The 22,317-nt window shown below is 40.2% G+C and overlaps 1 protein-coding gene across 3 annotated transcripts in view; it reads right to left on the minus strand.

Annotated features, from left to right (window-relative positions):
- Positions 1 to 10,612: 10,612 nt before the first annotated feature.
- RPN2 (ribophorin II) overlaps positions 10,613 to 22,317 on the minus strand; it is a 55,124-nt gene continuing 43,419 nt past the window's right edge. The window contains exons 13-18 of one of the 3 annotated variants that reach the window (XM_078150223.1): positions 21,193 to 21,279; positions 19,679 to 19,774; positions 17,327 to 17,402; positions 16,226 to 16,355; positions 14,159 to 14,252; positions 10,613 to 10,970 (exon numbers count right to left, since the gene is read on the minus strand). In XM_078150223.1, the coding sequence (XP_078006349.1) occupies positions 14,201 to 14,252; positions 16,226 to 16,355; positions 17,327 to 17,402; positions 19,679 to 19,774; positions 21,193 to 21,279 (441 nt within the window). In that variant the 3' untranslated portion in view covers positions 10,613 to 10,970; positions 14,159 to 14,200. The other 2 variants (XM_078150222.1, XM_078150224.1) reach the window with 2 other exon arrangements.

The raw sequence follows: 22,317 nt of genomic DNA on the forward strand, positions 1-22,317 counted from the left end.
GTGTGTAATCAGTAGATCTGGGCATAGGCTCTGCCACTAACTAGCTGTGCAAACCTGAGGAGGTCACTCACCGCCTCTCTCTGGGTGTCAGTTTCCTCATCTATGAAATGAGCAAATATGGTTAAGTGGTTTTTGAAAGTCGCTTCCCCCTCCAGGCTTCTCATTGCAAGACTCAGCTTACCAGCCATGGGAGGTTCATTTAATCCAGTAATCAGAGAAGGCAGGAAAAGTCCTCTTTGCCCTTCGTGGAGAAGCTATCTTCCAAGAATCTCAAGCCCTTTTGCTCTCTACCACCCCCTGCACAAGTGAAGCCAACTGACTCCACCCAGACTCCTAGCATCTTGTTTCTCTTGTTGTAATTATGCCTTTGAGCTAAATTGTAAATAATAATTAGAGAAGGTGGTTTTGTACTCCCATTTTTGTGACCAAGTAGGATGTCGGATGTTCTAAATAAACCCATCAAGCAGTAATTTGAGTCTTCCTCTCCTTCCGCTGAGTCTGAATCACTGCACATTTGTCATGTTAACACAAAGTACACATTATAGTACATGGGGACAGTTACATAAAGGAGGGAGATGTGTATTCATCCATCCATCCATCCATTCATTCATTCCACATCTATTAAATTCCTCCTTAATATAACAAGGCTTTGTGCTTGGAAGTAATTAGCCTCAATTTAAGGGGAAATTTAACACTAAGAGCTCCGTGTTAGGAGTGGTAGTACGTGTCTGTAATCCTGGCTACCATGGAGGTGGAAGCTGACAAGTTTCGAGCGCAGGAGCTCTGAGCTACGTACGCTGAGCTGCGCTGGTCAGGTCTCTACATTAAACTTGGCAGTAATGTCATCAGCCCCCAGGAAGGGGGTTGCCACCCCCCCAGGGCCCCTCATCTCTGCACCCTGTTGTATAATGAGGGTCAAACCTCCTCAGGTCAGTAAGAGATCAGGTCAAAGTTCCTGTTTGATTAGGATCAATGAGCAAGATCAGGGCTGTGAACAGCCCCTGAACTTTCAGCCTATATGAGATGAGGAGACCCAGGCTTAAAAAAAAACAAAACCCAAAACCAATAGCTCCCAGAGTGAGGTGGGCTATCACAGGAGATGGTGGGTTCCCCAATCACAGGAATTCTCTAAGAGTAGGCTGAACAACCGCTTTTCAGGGATGTTACGAAGGAGATTCCTGTTCATGTTAGGCCATGTGATCTCTGAGGGGGCCTTCCAGCTCTGAGATGTTGTGATTCTGAGTGGTCAGCGTAAAGGTAGGGCTGAAAGGGAGCTAGGTGGTGCAGTGGATGGAGAACTGGCCCTGGAGTCAGGAGGACTGAGTTCAAATCTAGCCTCAGACACTCAACTAGCTGTGTGACCCTGGGCAAGTCACTTAACCCTGACTGCTTCCAAAAAAAATTTTGTTTTTAAATTAAAGTACGGTTGAAGCTGTAGGGGTAGGTAAACTCACCAAGAGGTGGGATGTTAGTTTGAGTGGTCAAGGGAAGATTTGGGGCAGGGGGATAGTGGGAACTTGATCTTGTTTGTAGAAGACGGGGAAGAACCAGTAGAGGAAGAGAGCATAGATGCAAAAGAATGAAGGGATAAGTACTGAGAGGTAGGTCTTAGAAGAGACTGGACAGGATAGGATCAAGGGCATAGACAGAGGGGTATATTGACTTTTACAGTTTATGTAAATGATATTTTAAAAACACTTTATTTACATTATCATTATACACATATTTACATACACACCCAACAACCCTGAGCATCTGAAGTTCATAACCCTGAATTAGGTAGAATAGATGTTGTCACCCCCATTTTACAGATGAGTAAACTCAGGCTCAGAGAAATTAACTGATTTGTTCAAGGTTATACAGTGAATAACATTCAATTCAAATCAACAACCAAGCTTAGAGAACAAGACATGGAAACAAGTAAAAATAAGTACTGTAAATGTGGAATCAATACTGGCTTTGGAGTCAAAAGTCTTGAATCTTGATTTGGACACTTACTACCTATGTGACCTTGGGCAAATCACTTAACCTCACTGGACCTCCACTTCCTCATCAGTAAAATAAGGGAGTTAGAGTAGCTAATCTTTAAGGTCCTTTCCAACTCCTCCATCCTATGATCCCATGTAATTTCATCAGCACTCAAAATAATTAAAGCCTAACTTCAAAGTTGCAAGGTTTGCAAGTCTAAGTGTTTACTTGTTAACAAGGCCATCTAATACAGCAGTTTAGAACTTTTCAAAGTGCTTGCCTGTCTCTAAACACATATTAGTCCCACAAGAGCTCTGGAAGGTCATGCAAATGGGCTTTGTGACTGTAAATAATATCTATGTTATTATTATTACCTTGATGGATCTGTGATCTCATAGTTATGGTACTTGGCAATGGTGTAAAGTACAGACCATCTAAGCCTTCTCGTCCTAAGTGATTCTTTGTCCACATTCTCCCATAAATCTTGCACAGGTCTACCCAACATACTGATGGCCCTCCAAATACCTTGACATTTTGTGGGCACCAATGGAGCACACAGGCTGCCCATTTTCATCCCTTGCTCTCACTCCCCGACTGCCCTACCACCTTTGTTGATGACACATCTCTCAGATATCCTTTATGCATTTTCTCCTGTGGAGTTCCTTGTTGATAATAAATGTTGTACTCACCGCATGTTGCACTTTGGATGATTTGAGATTTTAAAAAACAAATTGAAAATGAAATTGTTTTGCTTTAGGCTTTCAACTCCTCACACCCCTGTTTTTCTGCACATTCCCTGTCCTTTCCCCCTAGGTTACACTTAGAACATTTAATATCTTTACTGGTAAAAATCCTTTTTAGAATCACCACTCTATCACTGTTTTGGCCTACAAGGAAGGAAATAAGCATTAAATACCTACTATGTGCCAGGCACTGTGTGGGCTCAGTGCTTTACAAATATTTGATCCTCACAATTCTGTGTAGCAGGTACTATTATTATCCTCATGTTACAATTGAGGAAACTGAGGCAAAGGCTATCTAATAGCTGTCTATAAAATCAAGAAAAGTAAACAATTGGTTTTTTAAATTCAATTTTATCTTATTTTCAGTTCCAAATTCTCTCCTTCCCTCTCTCTCACCCATTTAGGATGCAAGAAGAATATAATCCATTAATGTGGATAGCTATGCAAAACAAATATCTGTATTAACCACATTCCAAGAAAAAAAAGTAAGAAAAAACAAGAAATAGAAGAAAATATGCTTTAGTCTATCAGTTCTCTTTCTGGAGGTGTATGGTATGTTTCATTGTGAGTCCTAAAATATATAAATTGGAATCCCAAACTCAGGCTGCTACTGAGCATTATAAACAAACACTAATAATAACATATTCATATTGTAGTTCAAGTGCCTTCATTAAAACAACCCTGTGAAGCAGATGGCGAAAGTAAAATTGCCCCATTTTAGAGACAAAAAAAAATGAGGCAGGGAGTTCAAGAGACTTCTCTCTGATCAGAAAGCTAGCAAGTATTTCAGTGGAAACTCCAACCCAGGTCTCTTGAATCCTAGTCTAGTTTTTATTATCTGTGCCTTCTAGTTAGTGCATTCTCTTCTCCAGATATGTGTTTTGTTGGGACCTGTGATTTCATCTGTGTAGAGAATTCTCAGTGTGGAAACTCCTTCCATTGATACAGATGGCAACTCATATGTTAACAGTCTTAGAGAATTGCCTGGGCCACTGAGAGGTTAAGTGACTTGCTTATAATCACAGAGATAGGAGATATCAGAGGCAGGACCTGAAACCAATTATTTTAGACTCTGAGGCCAGCCCTCTTTCCATTATTCCATGTTGTCAGTGAGATTAGATTTAAATATTTTAAAAACTATCATGCAGAAGATGGTTTAAGCTTTTTCTGTATGGCATCAAAGGTGAGTACCAACTGGTAGAAGCTACAAGGAGAAATTTCAGTACCATATATAATGAACCTGCAGGCAGCTAGGTGGCACAGTGGATAGAATGCTGGACCTAGAGTCAGGAAGACTATCTTCCTGAGTTCCAATCTAGCCTCAGACACTTACTAGTTGTATGACCCTGGGCAAGTCACCTAACCCTGTTTGCCTCAGTTTCTCCATCTGTAAAATGAACTGGAGAAGGAAATGGCAAACCATTCCAGTGTCTTTGTTAAGAAAACCCCAAATGGGATCCCAAAGAGTTAGACATGATCGCAACAACTGAACAATAATGAACTTCCCAAGATAAGGAACTTTGGGTTATTCAGAAAGGGAAGGAGCTAATGTGTAAAGCAGTGAGCTCTCCAAAAAAGAGCCTATCCAAACAAGCTACCCATTAAATTTCCATCAAACTGAAACCGGATGGTCACCTGCTGGCATATTGTCATGAGGTTGTCTATAGAAGTGGGCTATTTGTATTAGATGATGACGACAATGATGATGATGACTGCTAACATTTATACTGCACTTTAAAGTTTACAAAGCAATTTATATATATTATCTCATTTAATTCTCAGTAAGGTAGGGTTAGGATTAGGGTTAGTAAGGAGGCCAAGTGATTTGTCAAGGATCATCTAGCTAGTAAGTGCCTGAGGTAAAATCTGAACTCAGATCTTTCTGATTCCAAGTCTAGCATTTTATCTACTGTTCCACCTAGATGGCATAAGCAACTAGATGACCTCTGAAATCTTATTCAACTTCAAAATTCTAAGGTAATGCAGTGGTGGTATATTTGCATGGAGCCCCATGATGAACAGGTTCAACTCCAAGCAATCTTTGCTCATGGTTCCATGGCCAGCGCCATGCTCTTATTAGGGGCCAACTTTCTTAGACGTCTGTATCTTGGATTAACAGGGGGCGAAGTTGAATGAGTGAAAGGGCATAGAGAGATCAGGCTAACTTCATCCTCAGTACTAGGGAGAAAAAATAAACCCAGACCTCAAAGCACATGCTGGTGATAATAGGTCCTTATATTAGTTTAGTGCCATTCTAAATGTTTAGAGACTGATATTTCATTACTTGCATCACTGAGAGAATATTGATAGCTTCATTATTATTCTCCATTCCTATTTTTACACAGGAGGAAACCAAAACACAACGATGTAAAATGATTTGAATGAGATCACAGAAGAAGCTCGGAGCAAAGTCAGTATTGGAATCCAAGAAATCTTTTCACTCTCAATCCATTGCTGTTTCCACCCATCTCCTACAGACTATGAAGACATGTTTACCCCAGCAGATCACAATAATAGGGCAATGAAGGCAGGGTAAGAGTCAGAAGATGCCAGATAATGGCATGGGAGCATTTCATCTACAGTAAAAACCAATGAAGGAAATTTATCTTGGGGGAAAAAAAAAATTCAAATTACCAGACTCTTTGCTGGGGTGTGAATTAGTAAGGTCTCAAGTCTTTTCAGGGAAAGCCAAAATGCCTAACCTACATTTTGACTAGTGGAAATAGCTTTTTCCATATCTAGGACCAGTAAGTTGTGAGATATTTCAGAACTGTCATGACATTTTAAGAGATCGAGTCCAAATTCTCTTATTTCACAAAGGAGGAAATTGAGGCCTAGAAAGGTTAATTAACTTGACAAGGTCAGACAGAGATAGTAGCAGATCAAGATCTCCTTGACCCTAGACCCATTAGTTTTTGTTTTTTCTACTTCCTCAAGTAACAAAAAGTTATAGCAAAATAACTTTAAAAATTAAAAAAATTTTTTTTCTCACTTAGATGTGAAGAGATTTTTAACATTCAATTTTTTAAGGTTTTGAGTTCGAAATTTTCTCCTTCCCTCTTTTCCCTCCTCCCTCCCTAAGATGGTAATCAATTTGATATAGGTTATTTATGTGCAATCGCATATAACATATTTCCATACTAGTCATGTTATGAAAGAAGAAACAGACCAAAAGAAAAACTATAAAAAAATAAAGTGAAAAATAGCATGCTTCAATCTGCATTCAGGCTCTATCACTTCTTTCTCTAGATGTGGATAGAATTTTTCATCATGAGTCCTTTGGAATTGTCTTGGATCATTGTATTGCTGAGAAAAACAGCAAAGTAATTCAAGCAGTGTTCCAGATATATATATAAAATGTATATATATAATGTATATGTATATACGTATATTCACCAATGTCCCATTCCCTTTAAACCTCTTTTGATCTTTTTAGAGGAAGATCAGATTGGCCTAACGATCTATTGGCCACAATCAATCTACATTATAATTGAGATCATGATATAAAAATGAGGTTATTGAAAAACTTTGTTTTGGCCTGGCAGCTTCCATTTCATTTACAAAATCCCCAAATCCAATCTCTTTTCCAAATCTGAAACCTTGCCCAAGAAACAGAATTAAGCCATGACTTGACAAATTCTTTTTTATTACAAACTTCAACATCCACAAACATGAACATTTCGGTATACAAAGAACAGAAGACGGTTGTATACGAAGCTACGATTTTGTACAGTTTGCTTTTTTCTTAGTCTATATGTGGTCTTGAAGAATAGGAGTCAAATTTGTTTTGGAAGTCAAACTCATAAGGTCTACAAAGCATTTTTTTCCCCTGAGAACTACTTGAAGGATAAATCAGGAAGACCTGTGACACTAACCACCCGTTAATGTCCCACTCTTGAAAAGCCAAAGTGGAAGGTAAGAACTATGGGAGCACTCAGCATCCTGTGTCGATGGCAGCAATGAAAACAAGAAGGGAGAGCAATCTTAAGAGACTGCATGAGGGATATTGAGGGTAAGCAAGACATTTCTGGGAGCTGAGAAAGAGAATTTAGTGAGGAAAAGTAAGAGAAGGAAGTACTGCATGGAATCAACAAGTCAGAATCACAAAGCTCACAGGCCCATCTTTTACAATCCCCTTTCCTACACTCCACACATATCAGACACTCTCTAACCATTTTTGGTTAGTTGATTTGGCCTGTACCTACAATAGCAAAATTGGAATGTCTCAATCTAAGTTTTTCAAATGAAATAATGGCCACTGGAACCCATACTACTGAGTTTATATGTACAATTAGAATTACTGTCATGTAATAACAATTAGAATCATTATATATTAAAATTTTTATTACTATAATGTAGCAATAATTATAATATATAATACAATGTATAATTATACAAGTATAATTATTACAATTAACAGCTACACTAATGGGTGTCTTATAAGCCTTAACCTTTCCCTATGAACATATGGAGAGAACTTTCCCCACTATTGGATATTGGAACCATTTTATTTTTGATCTATCGTCTATTTGTTTCTAAATCTGTGAAATATACAACTTTCAAGGGGAGAATTGGTCCTTCAGGAAACATACAGTAACAGCCCCACAGATGGGTATACCTCTGAAATGAGACAGCTCCTTCTAATTGGCTAAATACAGAAAGACTTACATGCTGTTCCCAGGCAGTGCTAGTGTCCTGGGCACAGCTATACTTACCTGAAAGTCTGCTTCCTACGCCAGGGAGATGAATGAAAGAATGGAAAAGGGTTTATTAAAGAAGAGTAGAAAAAGTCAGACAGTCACTGGCCTCAAGGAGCTCATACTCTGATTTGGGGGGAGATAACCCACAAAAGAAAGTTGTGTCAGGGCAGATAGGAAAAAAAGGCCCAGAAGGGGCTTACCGAAAGGTAAGTTGGCAGGGTAGATGCCAAGATCTAAGTATCCATAGATTATATCAGTAAATCAGATGACAACATCAGGTGTCTAGAAGCCAGGACAGATGGTAAAACCTAGAGGACCTTAAAGAAGCAGTAGCAATGGGGCAGCTAGGCATACAGTAGACAAAGCTCTGATCTTGGAATCAGGACCTGAGTTCAAATCTGATCTCCGACACTTGACACATACTAGCTGTGTGACCCTAGGCAAGTCACTTAATTGCCTCACCAAAAGAACAAACAAACAAAGAGGCAGTGGCTAGGCAGATGGAACAAAGAAACAGAGAGAACAAGGTGCAGGCATTTTCTAGGATTAAAAACAATTTTCTTTTATTATGAACTTTAAACATCCAAAAACATGAACATTTCAATATATAAAGAGGGCTGTATATGAAACCATGAATTTGTGTGTAGTTTGCTTTTCTCAGTCTCTATTAAATTTAACACAGTGGTAACAAAACTGTACAGCTTGCCAGGCCTCCTGAACTTCCTCCTGTTCTCTTTTATGTAGATTACACTGTTGTGTTGATGCTTTTTTCCTTTCTTTTCCATATAGACTTTTTGTACTGCTCTCGCTACCCACCAGCTGCCTTCCCCCCAAAAAAGCTTTCCTTGTTAGCAAACGGGCATAGTCAAGGGAATAAATAAACACCTTGGCTACCTATAAATTCTGCACCTCTTATCCATAGCCTCTCTACCAAGGAGAAGAATGCTTCATTATCAGCCTGAGATAATTTAAAGGGAAAAGCAAAGGAAGTTGTAATTAAAAGGAATAAAGGATTTGGCACAACACACAGCAATAAAAGAAGGTCAATACTTTTTCTGGAAAGGGAAACAAGATCCAAAAAAATAAACCTGCAAGCGTCCCATTTGCCTACCTACCAGGGATACCCATGTTGCCTTAACCTGCACACTCCACTATCCTACCCAGGCGTCCTTTTCCCAAGTGTCTTAGGTTTCAAAATGCCTCTCTTTAACCTCCTAGATCAACATTTCTGTTCTCAATATAATTGCTCCCAGCAGATGTTAGGAGAAAATACATTTGATTATTAAAAAATTTTACCCTGAAATATGAATGATTTAATAGCCCAACTAATCCAAAGTTATTTGTTTTTTTAAAAATGATCCATTAACTCACATAAATTTATTTGGGGGAGAGGGATTCATTTTCTTAAAAAACAAAACAAAAAACAAAAACAAATCTTATTTTTATACCACCTTTCTTTCTAAGCATATCCTTTCCTCCTTCCTTCAGCAAGTCATCCTTTAAAACAAAGATTTAAAAAGGTAATTCAGCAAAACAAGCCAACACATGAACTACGTCTGACAAAATATGCAATATTCCATCCATAATCCCCTACTTTTGCAAAGAGAGAAGACTGGCCTATTTTTCTCTACTCTTCTCAGGGACTATGGTTGGTCATTAATCATTAGTGTTCAGTTTCTATTTTTTAGTTGTTTATATCGTTATGTTGTTTTACTTTTTGACTTGATCCTTTGTATCAGTTCATGTAAGTCACAGGATCAGGTTTTAGATCAGAAGGGACCTTCGAGGCCATCAAGTTCAACCCCATCACTTTACAGAGAAGGTACCTGAGGTGAAATGACTTAACCACGATCACAAAGTTACTGAATGTCTGAGGCAGGATTCAAGGTCTTAAGGGTTCCAGTGCCCCATCCATCACACTATACTGGCTTCCTTTACTTCTCTAAATTTTTCAAATTGTTTCTTTCTCTTCTATCAATGTGTTGCAGTTTGTTTAGCCATTGCCCTATCAATGGTCATTTTTTACTTCCAGTTCTTTGCTGCCACAAAGAACTAAAATCAATCAGTACTTTGGGATATGTGGTTTCCTTATTTCTGTCTTTGATCTGCCTAGCAGTGGAATCTCTGGATTTAGGCAATTGGGGTTAAGTGACTTGCCCAGGGTCACACATCTAGTAAGTGTTAAGTGTTTGGTCTGAGGCCAGATTTGAATTCAGGTCCTCCTGACTCTAAGGTTGTGCTCTACCCACTGCGCCACCTAGCTGCCCCCTAGTCACTTTTTAAGCATAATTCTAAACTGCCACTCAAAATGATTGGTGAACTATGAATTTTTTAAATGGTGCAACTTCAGGAAAGGTTAACAGTGAAGAATTTTAGGTCTTATGAAAGGGTTTTGGGGCAAAGGGGGCTTTTCCAACGCACCTGAAATCACATCATATTATTCTACTTAGATAAGGCCAACCCTGCTCAAAGCTTCAAGATACTTGTTTTTGGGAAGATAACTGCAATTGCAAAGTGGTTTACTGTGGTTTAATACAAAGATAGATAGGCCAACCCTGCTCAAAGCTTCAAGATACTTGTTTTTGGGAACGTAACTGCAATTGCAAAGTGGTTAACTGTGGTTTAATACAAAGAGCCTGAGATTTGGAATCAGAGAATGTGAGTTCAGATTCCGACTCTGCTACTCGCCATCTGTGGGACATCACATCCACTCTGAGCCTTTGTTCCTTCATTTGTGAGGCGGCTGGATTAGATGACTTCCAAAGTCCCTTAAAGCCCCAAATCTATGAGTCTATGATCTCACCTCTGTTGATTAGAATAGAAGTGGGCCCTATTACAGAATTCATACGGCCTCTCCTGTTTCAGAACCCTGGACAGTATCTGCCCCACTCATCCACAAACTACACGCTATATTTGTTAAAGCAGAAATCTTAGATGCTGAAGCAAGTTAGATACTAGATATAGCTGGTGTTCACTTAGGAAAGAGAATCACACTGGATAAAAACAAAGGAAACTCCCAATCCTAACATGAGAACAAGTGAGAATTTATATGAGACCGTGACCAGAATTGCCAAAGTAATGCTCCAGTCAACTTGCTTAGCTTTTCTGCCAAGCAAACTGAACTCTATACCTAGTATGTGATATGCACACTAGAAATCCACCACCCCAGAAATATTTGAATAAAACTCTCAGAGGTCTCAGTTTCTCTCATCAGACTCTTTATTACAAATCACAGTAATTAGACTTCAAACATTCCAAAACTCAACATCTGGGCATTCTTAAGAAATCCGTCACAGCCGCTTGATGGCTGATGGCCACAATTCCAAAGGAACCGAACATCCAGGCTCACAGAGAGTTGCTCAATAGGAGAGTGACAAAACAAAAGACAAGCAAAAGTACAACCATAAGATCCTGGACTTTTTTTGTTTGTTTGTTTTAAACAAAAATTGGTTCCATGTTCCACTCTCCAGGATATAAATTGTTCCTTGGCTTCTATTCCATGGAACATTCTTTTAAGTTTTTAGACTTTCCTTCTTCCTTCTGGTACTACTGTGTTGTTCTGAAAGAAGAGGGAGAGAAATGCAAAATTATCTCAGGTTGTAATCTGCTGTTGCAGTTCTACCTAGTAACAACCAGGTCATCAAGCATCTCTGACATTGAAAGATCCTGGTTCTTAAGGTCATAAACACAGATGATGAACAAATATGGAGAATGGGATGTGGAAATATGAAGAGACAAAATGTTGCCAGTGATACTACATCCAAAACAGCCCCCAAATACAGGGTGAATCTCAACCAGAGGAAAAGCAAGGGAACAGATAAAAGTTTGTTAAAGAACATTTGGCCTGGATCTTGTTGACTCCAACTTGCCAAACAATGTCTTATGCATGGAAGCATTAAGGGCTTCAAAACCCGCTACAAGTTGCCACTGGACCAGCTATGCTTCCAACCCAAGGAAAACCTGGTTTTTGGGAAGGGAAGCTGGCTCACCAGAACAAAACCTCATGGGAAAAACACTGGAGATTTTACTGTGTAATCATGATCCCTCCTTCCCTGTAGCCCTTTTCCCAGTTTGCAAAAGCACAACAGGCAACAATTCCAGCCCTGGCTATGGCCACGTTACAGGTGGAGTATATAAATTCAAGTGATTAAATCAGTCCAGCTCTGTCAGGGACAAAGAAAAGCTCAGAAGAACGCCATCTTCCACTCTGTAGTTCTACAGAGCACTGAGGATTCAACATTGTGAAGATTCAGTTACGGAGATGTTCAGGAATCTAATGAAGAAACAAACTCCAAGGGTGGACACAAACACTTAATAGCCTTTCCTTAGAAACCACAAGCAACCAAAGGGGCAGCCAAATTCAACATATCCAGAGGCTTTCTGGTTTGGCTTCTAATCCATCCCTCCTTCCTAAGACAAGTACCAGAAGAGATGGAATGCATTCACATGGAAATTGACATGCAGACAGCAGCATAAGCATGCAATGAAAGCACCCTTATTTAACCAAGCATTCTTTTAAGCCCAATGTTTCTACCCAGTTTATGGGAAAGTGGGGAGAGGATAAGCAATAAAAGAGGGAGATTAATGAGAAGTATAGGTGTGAACAAAATGATTTTTTAGCTAAGAAATGCTGCCTAGAAACTGTCTGCTGATGCCTCAAACTCAAATATTTGCCCAAGAATCAAGGGTGGTAGGTTGATTTCCACTGAATAACTGAGAAATGTGATGGGGGGAGGGGAGAGAGAAAGGAAGAAGAGGGGAGTGGAGGAGGAAAGGGAGTAGCACAAGGGGACAAAAAGGTAATATCCTTGAGTCCTAGGAAGTTTCTTCCTCCTATTACCTTTCAGTGCATGTTAAAGCCCTGGCGGAAAGCAGGTAGGTGAGAATAGAGATTAGCTTTTCAAGCCAGGGTGAAGTGGAGAAGGCACCATTAGGTATTTGGGACCTCTAGGTACTCTTTATTTTGCTGATGATCTGCATCCCCCCCCCCAAAACTATAAGTTAAAATTCTATCTCTATGCTTCCCCTACCCATCCTGACTATGATCTCTGTTCCTAACCTTGGCTTAGCAACCCGACTCCGCTCTCCAGTGTTCCTGCTGTTGCCTTGGCGACCTGATCCTGATCTCCTGTTCTCCTGTCCTCGCTTCCTGTTTGCTGCCTCTGCTTCACTCCAGATCCTGCTCTCCGGATCTCCGACCCCGGGCTGGTTACCTGACCTCGACTCCTGATTGTTCCCTTGGTTTGACGATTTGCTTTGATGTTCTCCACCCTAACTCCAATCAATTAATTAACCAACAAACATTTATTGAACGCCTACTATGTACAAAGCACTGTAACCCTCCCAAAGTGATTTAGCAGCTTTTTGCCCTTTTGAATGTAAGGACAGGAAATACTCTGCCAATTCAGACTCAAAAGGACACAAATATAAAGACCAAGGGCTTTTACTTAAAATCCCAACCTCAGAAAATCCCTTAAGTCCAAATGATTAAGTTAACTTGTCTTTCCCTAAAGCTATCTGGGCTTAAACATAAGTAATATGGGAGAAACAAACCAATGACTCATTTTATAATTAAATATAATCAGTATGTAGCAGAAAGAACAGGGACTTCAATACCACTACTTTTCCAAGCAGGCCTCAGACAGAAGAAGCAGACTTTATGACAAAACCAGGAGTTCCATCTTTCTGCACTGAGGGCTGAGGAAAAGCAGGTTAGGTTCATAAAATAGCATGAGGTCAAATTCTATGTTGATTTCTCCTCTTTTGGAGAGAATGACCAAAAACCATGCTGCTTCAGTCTGGCTGGGTTTAACAGCTTTCAATACAAGTAACAACCATAGGCAGGCCTCTAAAATGCAATCATCATTATAATTTTCCTTCTAGTTACAAGCCTACTGGAACTGATTGAAAAGTGTCAAACAATCACTCCCAACCCCTGGAAAGGGGTCTCATTAACAATGACCTAAAAATGAAGAAAGGGTTTTAACTGGCTATTTTGGAATCACAGGGGGCAGACCAGGGCACTCCTAGATATTTTCTGAACTCCAGGAACCTATTTTCTGATTCCAGCTTTGCTATCTAGTCACCTTGCTTTTGGGGTCACCAATCCTTTTTCTGGTGTCCACTTCATCTTATCACATAGTTCAATGAGACTCATGATCTAAGTCTACAAAGTGACCAAAAATTTATGACAAGGATGAAAGACACTGCTTGCATAAGCCCACAGCAGCAGGTCCCACTAACTAAATTTGGCCCTCGTCAGCACTGACTGCTCTTTTTCATAAACACCTATCACAGAAAACATTCACCTCAAATACTCTGGCTTCTCTTCCTAACATGGTCCTTGGGATTCACAAGAGTTCCTTTTGGCATTGAGTGGGGTCTCCTTGAAGGTGGTCAAAGTTTGATCCCACTTACATTGAGCTGAATTCCACTATACTGTGATCAGCAAGGAATCCCTTTAAAGGCACAGAGCACCTCATAAAAATGAACAGTAGGAGAGTCATAGCATCCTTCATGTAAGGCATGAGACATCTGGACCATTTTGGTAAAAGTAATGTGGAGATCTCCAAAAAACAGGCCTATCTGGGGCAGGGTGGGGTTGTTATGTTCCAGAGTCCCAGATTTATCCAGCAGGTTGGAAAGAAGTTTCAAATAATACTGCTTGGGCCCAGGAAGTGAGGAAGGTGAGAATTAGATGGAACAACCAACATGCGTGAGGCAGGTAAATTCAGAAAGGGCCCTTACTTCTGGGAAGAGCTGGTCATTAGTAAGACCCCCCCTTTGGGTTTACCGTAGTGTCCTATATTTTGCCAATCTACTGCTCTGTTCTGCAGCGATCCTGCCAAAGGAAAGAGGGTTTGAGAATCAAGAAAGGATAGTGAGGAGGAGAATTAAGCAGAAGAAAGAAAAGGCACACACACCATTAGGGCTTCCATTAGTATCACTTATTTTCCAGTTAGAATTGTCTCTCCCAAGTCAGCAGGGCAACCTTCTCCCAGTAGCAAACAGCAAGGTCAAGAAGTGCAAACCCTAAGTCAAACAATTCCCCTCACATTCCTGCTTGGTTTGCCAGGGCACCTTCAAAAGGGCAGTATTTTCACATAATTAAAGCATTTCTGCTGTCTCTGGGATTCTACATGCTAAGTCACAAGAGAATGCCAGTCTGTTTCAAAAATTGCTTGGAGCACTCAGCTCCCATCAAAAGGCACAGCAAAGGTAAATGAAGGTATCTGAAGGAGCTGGGAAGGTGAAAAAAAAAATGAACTTGCTGCAAGTGCTCGAGCTAAGGGAAGCCCTGGTGGAGCTCAGACTACCACAAGGAGTACACATATATTTCTTTGTCCAGTGCTCCACAGTAAGACAGTTGGAAGACTTACAATAGACACTTTGGAAATGGCAAAACTTTCTGTTCTGTGTTTGTCAGCCTCTGATTTGCTAAAGTGGTGGCCAAATTAGATGAGATACTACCAAATCTAAGTATCAACCACCCTCAGACGTGTGTGTGTGTGTGTGTGTGTGTGTGTGTGTGTGTGTGTGTGTGTGTGTGTGTGTGTACGTACATACACCCAAGTGAATGCGAAGAGGGAGAGAACTGTATTGTGCCCACAAAACATGATTTTTACCTTTATCTGACAGCCTTTAGCTGGCTGGAAAAATGCAAGTTTTAACAGAGACAAACCATATAGAAAGAATTCTTTGTAGTTACATCTGCCTTTACTTCAGTTTGGAAATTCAAGTTATCCTGTATCTAGAATCACCACAAGGGCTGGCAATTAAAGGAGCAGGTGAATTTGAGTTTTTAATGCCTTGTTTTCCTCATGTCAAAGAGGTAGTACCCCCATGGTAAAAGGTAAGACCTTGAGTCAGTACTGTGGAGACTCCTTATAGGACACTGGAGGTCAGGGCTCCCATTGGGAGGACGTGGGGCTGGAGGAACAGGTAGCTGCTTCTAGGAAAGCGACTTGATGAGAAAACAAAGTGTCTCAAGTTCTGAAGGAGAATCTTACAAGGTTTCCCTGGACCAAAGGTTGCAGACATGACCTGCTGCAATTCAGTGGTATGCAGGATGGCATTTCTACTGAGCTAACAGGGCAGGGTAACTGACATTATGCGTAAAAGGAACCTCTCAGTTTTAGCAGAGGAAGGGAAGACAATGTTTATATGTGGTGAATTAAAGCAAATTTCATGCCAGATGTTCTAAACCCTTTTAATCATCATAGAGTAATTATTCCCCATCCTCATTCTTAATCACTAGAGACTTAAAATTGCTGAGGCTTCGGTATACTTAATGCTGATCAGTAAATGACCCCTTTCTGGTATAAAGTGATTATAGTGTCTACTTCTAAGTTGGATCCACGTGACAAGTACTCCTTTATGTATTTAAAGATATATATCTTTTTAGAATATACAGCCCTTATCCACCAAGTCACGAGATCAAAGCTAATTCTATTATACCAATCCAAGAAGCATATTATCTCTAGTTATTTTCTTCATAACTGAACAGTTCATCTTTTTCATTTGCTGCCTTCTTCATGCTCCCCACCTCCCAACCTGCACTGATATCAACAGGGATTCACCCTGATAACAGCTGACTGACTAGCTTCTGTTTTGCCCACTGGAAATAGGCAAACTACTGTCTGCTTGAAATGTCAAAAGTCATCATACAGGTTCAGGTGGAAACCCCCAGTGAGCTTGGCCATTAAAGAGCTGAACTAACTAAGAACATAAAACAAGATTATTTTGTAAAGAGATACCAATCCCCGTGGTGGCTCTTGTCCTCCTTCAGAATGCTCCCACCTCACCCCACTTTACCTCTTAACTGCTTTATAGGCCAGCATTCTGTTGCCTGCCAGGAATGTGATGCTCCCCAAGATGGCCAAGTACTTCAGGGTCTGGAACATGTTGAGTTGAGTCCAATAGACATACATGAGGCCAAGCATAGCTAAGAGAAGGGATATGAATGTCAGGCACCGAAGGAAATCAAGAACTTGCTATGGTGGTGACACCTTTAAAAATAGCACCCTTGACTATACTACAACTGAAAAAAATACATGGAAAGGACAAAGGGTGGCTTAGTGGCAGTGACCTAGGACCCACCACTTAGCAGTGTGACCTTAGACAACTCATTTAGCCTACCTATATCTTGTTTCTCTCCGATGAAAAAGTAATTATCCTAGCCATATCTAACTCCCAGAATACTTGTGAGAATCAAATGAGAAAATGTATGTGAAAGAGTTATGGAGATGAAGGGTCATTAGCACTTTCAGGTTCCTTCTAGCCTGATCTGGCAAGACTAAAGGTGTCTATTTTTTAATCACAGTGGGCCCAAGAGAATCTCAATCTAGTCATTCTTGGCCAGAAGGAAGAAGGATGACAAAGGGTACTAAGAAGGAACTATGCATGAGGTTCTATGAGGGGCACAGACTAAAGTCATAAGATTGGTTTATAAACCCCTATATGATAAAATGGTGCTTTTACACATGGTTTGGATGCTAAATTCCCACTGTAGAATCAGCTCATTTGGCTCTGAAGTAGGCTTCTTTTGAATAAGTGGGCAGATACTACCTCCAGTAAATGTGAACATTAGTGCAGTATGGAGAGCCCTGGGGAACTCCATCAACACTCTTCATCTAGGAAGGTGGTTCAGTGTAAAGATATAATAAAGTAATCTCTTGAAATGAACATGGCTATTAAATGAAGGTAAATGGGCTGCCTGGAGAAGCCTGTCATAAGCTGATGGACCAAACAGGTTTATCACCATATTAACCATTCTAAAAGGCCAGGAGGAAGAAAGAAATGTTATCCTATTAAGTCATTATAGTTAATAGGTTGTGAGTTCACTTAACAGGGCTTCTGCTTGTGCAGTCTGAATGTCAGAAAGGTGAAACAGAATTAGCTGTCTGGGGCACTTACCAGCGTGTCCCAGGTGAAAGATAATAGTGCTGGGAGCAAAGGTGAAGTTGGAAATGTTGGCCCCAAGCCGAATCCACTGCAAGATGGGAAAACACACATTAAAAAGACATTAACATACAGGTAACACACAGTCAGTGCCATTACTAATCCATTCAACAACGAAATGGGCTTAAAAACCTGTGTTCAGTCTGGAAAGAATGAGAGTTTCTCCCAGTGACAAAAAATAGTCCCAAGTCACCCCATCATAGGCATGTCATTAGTTCACTATGTTTGCTGGCAAGGCATCCCAACTTTCAGACATACAGCTACTTGAGTAAAAAGATAGAAAATCACAAAACTGAAAAAGCTAGACAGTCACTTGCATCACACAAACTGCTTCCAGTCCTAAAAATGTCCAAATATTGGGTAAAGACAAACTTAGTAGTTGTAGGATCTGCTATAAAACCAAAGTGGTGCTGTTTGCTCCCCAGGATATACAAGACAATGAGGATCACTAGCAAGCTTTTCATACCCTGGTTCAAGTTTTTAGAAATGTAAAGCACGTCATTTAGATTTTATTTAACTATCTAGATTGTGTAAATTTGTAGAAGATTGTAAGGAACATTACTTACTGCTTTTCAAATTCTCTTCTAATCCTTGTCATCGTACAGATGTATTTTTGTATAGCTGCAATCAGTTTCTACGTATTACTTTGAGTTCTACTTTTTTCACTTCCTTTACATATACACAATTCAACTTATCAATATAGTCCACCAGCTATTTTAATAACTACACAGTACTTCCTAATTTGTTTAGCCAATCTTCTACAGCTGAACATTTGTTCAATTATCCCCTATCCAGCACCTCTTAAACTGTGGGTCGAGAACCCAAGACCCACAGTTTAAGAAGTGCTGAAGAAGTCTTGAGTGGAAAAAGTTTAAGAAGCCTTGCTCTATACTAAAACCCAACCCAAACCTTGGTTCAACTTTGTTAACCCATAAAGTCATAGTTTTATCTTATCCCTTCATCATTTCCTCTTACAACCCATTCACTCCTGACCTTTATCAATAAATTCAATGCCCTTCTTCATTTCTTATTTCCTCGAAACTCGCTTGGTTTCCAAATGTTACACCTTTCTGGCTCTCTTAAACTATTTCTGTGTCTCCCCTCTCCATTTTCTAAGTATTATCTCCAAAGCTCTATCTATGCTTGCCTCTTTTCCCCCTTTCTCTTAACACTCCTTCCTTGGTGACTTTGTTCAGTTTACGTTGTTTCAATTAGCAGCCCTATGCAATGATTCCCAGATGTCTACCCTGTCCTCCATTTCCAACTGCACACTGGCTAGGTCCACTTGGATGTCTCACAAGCACCTTATTCAACATGTCCAAACAAAATAATCTTTCCCACAAAACCTTTCCCTCCTCCTATTCCACCATTTCTATTAATAGTATCACTCAGATTCAAAACTTCAGTCATCTCTGGCTCCTCTCTCCTGTTGTCTTTATATCTCAAAAGCTCTCTCTCCAGTCCTGTTGACTTCACCTCTGCAACATCTCTTGTATTCATCTCTACCTTCTTACTGCCAGCACTCTCACTGACAACCTCATTGATTACCTCTTGTTTAGATGATCATAGTAACTTCTTGATTAACCTACCTGGTCTAGCCTCCTATCTCACTATCCTCTAGTTTAACCCTCCACACCATGACCAGAGTAAGCCATAAGTCAACCATGTCATTCTTTTACTAAGAAACCTCTAACTCTTCTAGTACCTACTAAATTTAATAAAATCTCAATCCCTTATTCTGACATTTAAAGCCCTCATCAATCTCACTCTAATCTATCATTCCAACTTTATTTCTTACCAACCACCTCCACACATACCACTGCAATGGTCTATGTGCAGAAACTCCATGTTTCTACATACAGACATCCTTTTCATTCTTCAAGGTCCAGGTCAGGTACCATACCTCCCATGAAATATAATGTTTGTTGTACATAAGATAGATATTTTTTTCCCTAATCACCCTCACTGAAAAGTGATTTCCCCCTCACAGCCCTCTACCTCCTTCTTTGCTTTTGTCACATCCTAATCCAGGTCATAATTATTTGTGTATGTCATATCTACCCTACTAAATTATAAGCTCTTTGAGGGCAGGGATTGCATCATATTTCACCTTTATATGCCTGGCACCCTACAGACCTTACATTGCAGGATATCATTTCTTACTGAATCTGGCTTGTTCACAGTTTCTAAGTCATCACTGCTGCTTTTAAACTATGCCATAAAAGAACATCAAGTATACTTTGGCAGAGTTGCTGCTTTTGACTCATCCTCTAAACACAAATTATTACATCAATTGTGTCTACTCACCAAAATGAAGAGCAAAAGTAAGGGGGAAAGGATCAAGGCAGTGAATGTATTGGACACTACAGTAGGTGGTCTCTTCTCTGGCTCCCTAAATAAGTGCTGAAAACAGAAAATACAGCAAAAACACTTTAGTACATTCCCTTCCCTACAGAGGTGGCTATCATACATAATAAAACTTGGCTCCTTTATTATGTGTCATATTGAGGAAATCAATTACTTTTTTCTAGGACTTAGTTTTATCCCTCTGTAAAATGAGGGGATTGGACTGGATTACCTATAGGTCCCTCCAATGTCCCTACAGATGGCGCTAAAGATGGTTATGATAGTCAAGTGCCTCAGGTGTCAAGTTACCTAACTGCAAAACAACTGAGCCCTGACTTTACTGGGCTTAATTTCTAACCACAGATGACCTTCCTCCTTAAGGAACTAAATGATCCTCAGAGCACAATTCAGTAAATCCCTTCTCAGAGTGATTCTGCCAGAGGAAGCAATCAATCAAGAGGACATCCATAAATTATGCAAAGCAGGCGGCCAAATACCAGACCTGAGAGCTCTCTGATCTCCAAGATGTACTGGATCCTGCTGTGGCCAAATTTCTACTAAATGTCTCTATTTCCTTTGCCTTTCACTGAACTGAACTGCTCCTAAATGGTATCATTAATATGACTGAAGTTTCTAGTCACAGGTGATTTCTTTGCTATGCCTCTATAGGAATTATAGGTTCTTTATTTCTCTTTTGGCTTGTCTCTCTTACAGGTTCAAACATTTTTCTTCCTCTTAATTTTTTGGTCAGGCCATTACATAAATCTGAGAAAAATACCACACTTCCATTTCTTAAACTTGCTACTATATTTCTATCTTGCCAGGCAATGTGACTCAAAGAAACCCTGTCAAGTCTCCTACTGCTGTATTTCCTCTACAAGCCTCTCTTCTGCTACTTCTGCTAAGGATCATGTGCTCATGCTATTACCACTGCTCACGGACTTACTCTCTCCCCTAAGACTCATCTTAGTGTGAGACCTTATACTTGTAAAGTGCTTTTAACCTTTCAAAGTACGTTGACATCTAATGTCTCATTTGATAATATAAAGTAAAGGATGGTATTATTCGCTCCTGTTTGACAGAAGAGAACACTGAGGTCTAAAGTTTGTTATCTGACTTGCCTAAAGTCATATAGCTAGACAGTAAGAGTCAAGGCTAGAACCAAGGGCTTCTGACTCCCAACCCTGCATTTATGCCACTAACACAAGCCTGTCTCCATTTGTAAGCCACCCCAACCCACTATAAGGATGTAAAAGGAGAGCATCCTAAGCAGATCGATAACATTTGGGTACCACATGGTATTCTCAGGGATAGGGTTGGGATCCCTATGGTAGCATCATCAGTGCATTAACAGAAAGGTTAGAGCAAGCTTGGTAGTTCACTGCCTTTCTGCCCCTTAATCCCACTGGCTAGAACTGGATCTTTTCCCCAATGCTTACTTAACAAGTCCAAGTCTTTTCCCTTTTAACACATACCTGAATTTCCTGTTTAGGAGTGAAAAGGTTCTTGGACAGGATAGTAGAGGGAGCATCTTCTTCAGGGAATTTAATTACCACATCAGCCTACAAAAGAAATGTATGGAATTGCAATAGACATAGGGATGGAAAAGAGAGGTCACATTTTTCAGAGAATTAACTAATCAGTTCTCTTCTGTGCTGTAGCCAAAAAACAAAAGTAGTGAGGGGATTAGCCCACAAATCAAAGACATCTTATAAAGAGCAAAATCATTTTCAAAACAGTGCTTTGCATGCTACCCACCTCTTGATTGAGAGGTGAGAGATTCAGACTAAAACATATTTTTGGACATGGTCAATGTGGAAATTAGTTTTGCTTGACTATGCATTTTAGTTACAAGGGTTTTCTTTTTCTTTTCTTTTTTTCCCTCCCTCAACTGGGGAGAATGTAGGAGGGCCGGCAAATAAATGCTTAGTAATTGAAAAAAAATTTTTTTTTAAACTGAGTGCTTTGGAATTTCTGCCTCAAGAAGTAGCCATCGTAGAAAAGATACAGATAAAACGCCTAGATGGAGCATGAAAATACAATGGCCTCACTGTCTGTCATAAAGGACAAATTACCCCCCACGGCCTCCCAGTATCTGGTCCTAATCTACCTTTCTAGCTGGATTTCCTCCCTCTACTCCCCAGCCTGAACTTCAGTGATCTGGCCAACCTGGCTGTCTTGTTCTCTTCTGCCTCTGTTCACCTTCTTCCTTCCTCTCCAACCTTCCAAAGCCTATCTGTGCTTCAGAAATCCAGCTGAACAGCCATTTCCCTGTCCCTACTTCAGCCTCCAACCGCTCACACATCAAAGGGCATCTGCAGGGCTCAGCAAGAGTAGCCCCTACAGGGGCCCAGCCATCTCACCTGCTGCGGAACTAAAGACCACTGGACATTTCCATCAGCCTGCCAGCTGACCCCTCCTACAGGTGCCATCACTTCTCATTAGAATGGGAGGTCCCCAGTGCAAGGACAGCCTCAATTCTGTATTTATACTTCCAGCACTTAGCATACAGTAAGCCCTTCATTAATATTTTCCTATTACACAAAACTTTCCCTGATAATTCCCAGTAAAAAAAAAAAAGATCTCTTCCTCCTCTGAAT

The sequence above is a fragment of the Phascolarctos cinereus genome, unplaced genomic scaffold (genome assembly GCF_003287225.1).
Source record: "Phascolarctos cinereus isolate Bilbo 61053 unplaced genomic scaffold, phaCin_HiC Scaffold_2;HRSCAF=192, whole genome shotgun sequence".
Classification (NCBI taxonomy): Eukaryota; Metazoa; Chordata; class Mammalia; order Diprotodontia; family Phascolarctidae; genus Phascolarctos; species Phascolarctos cinereus.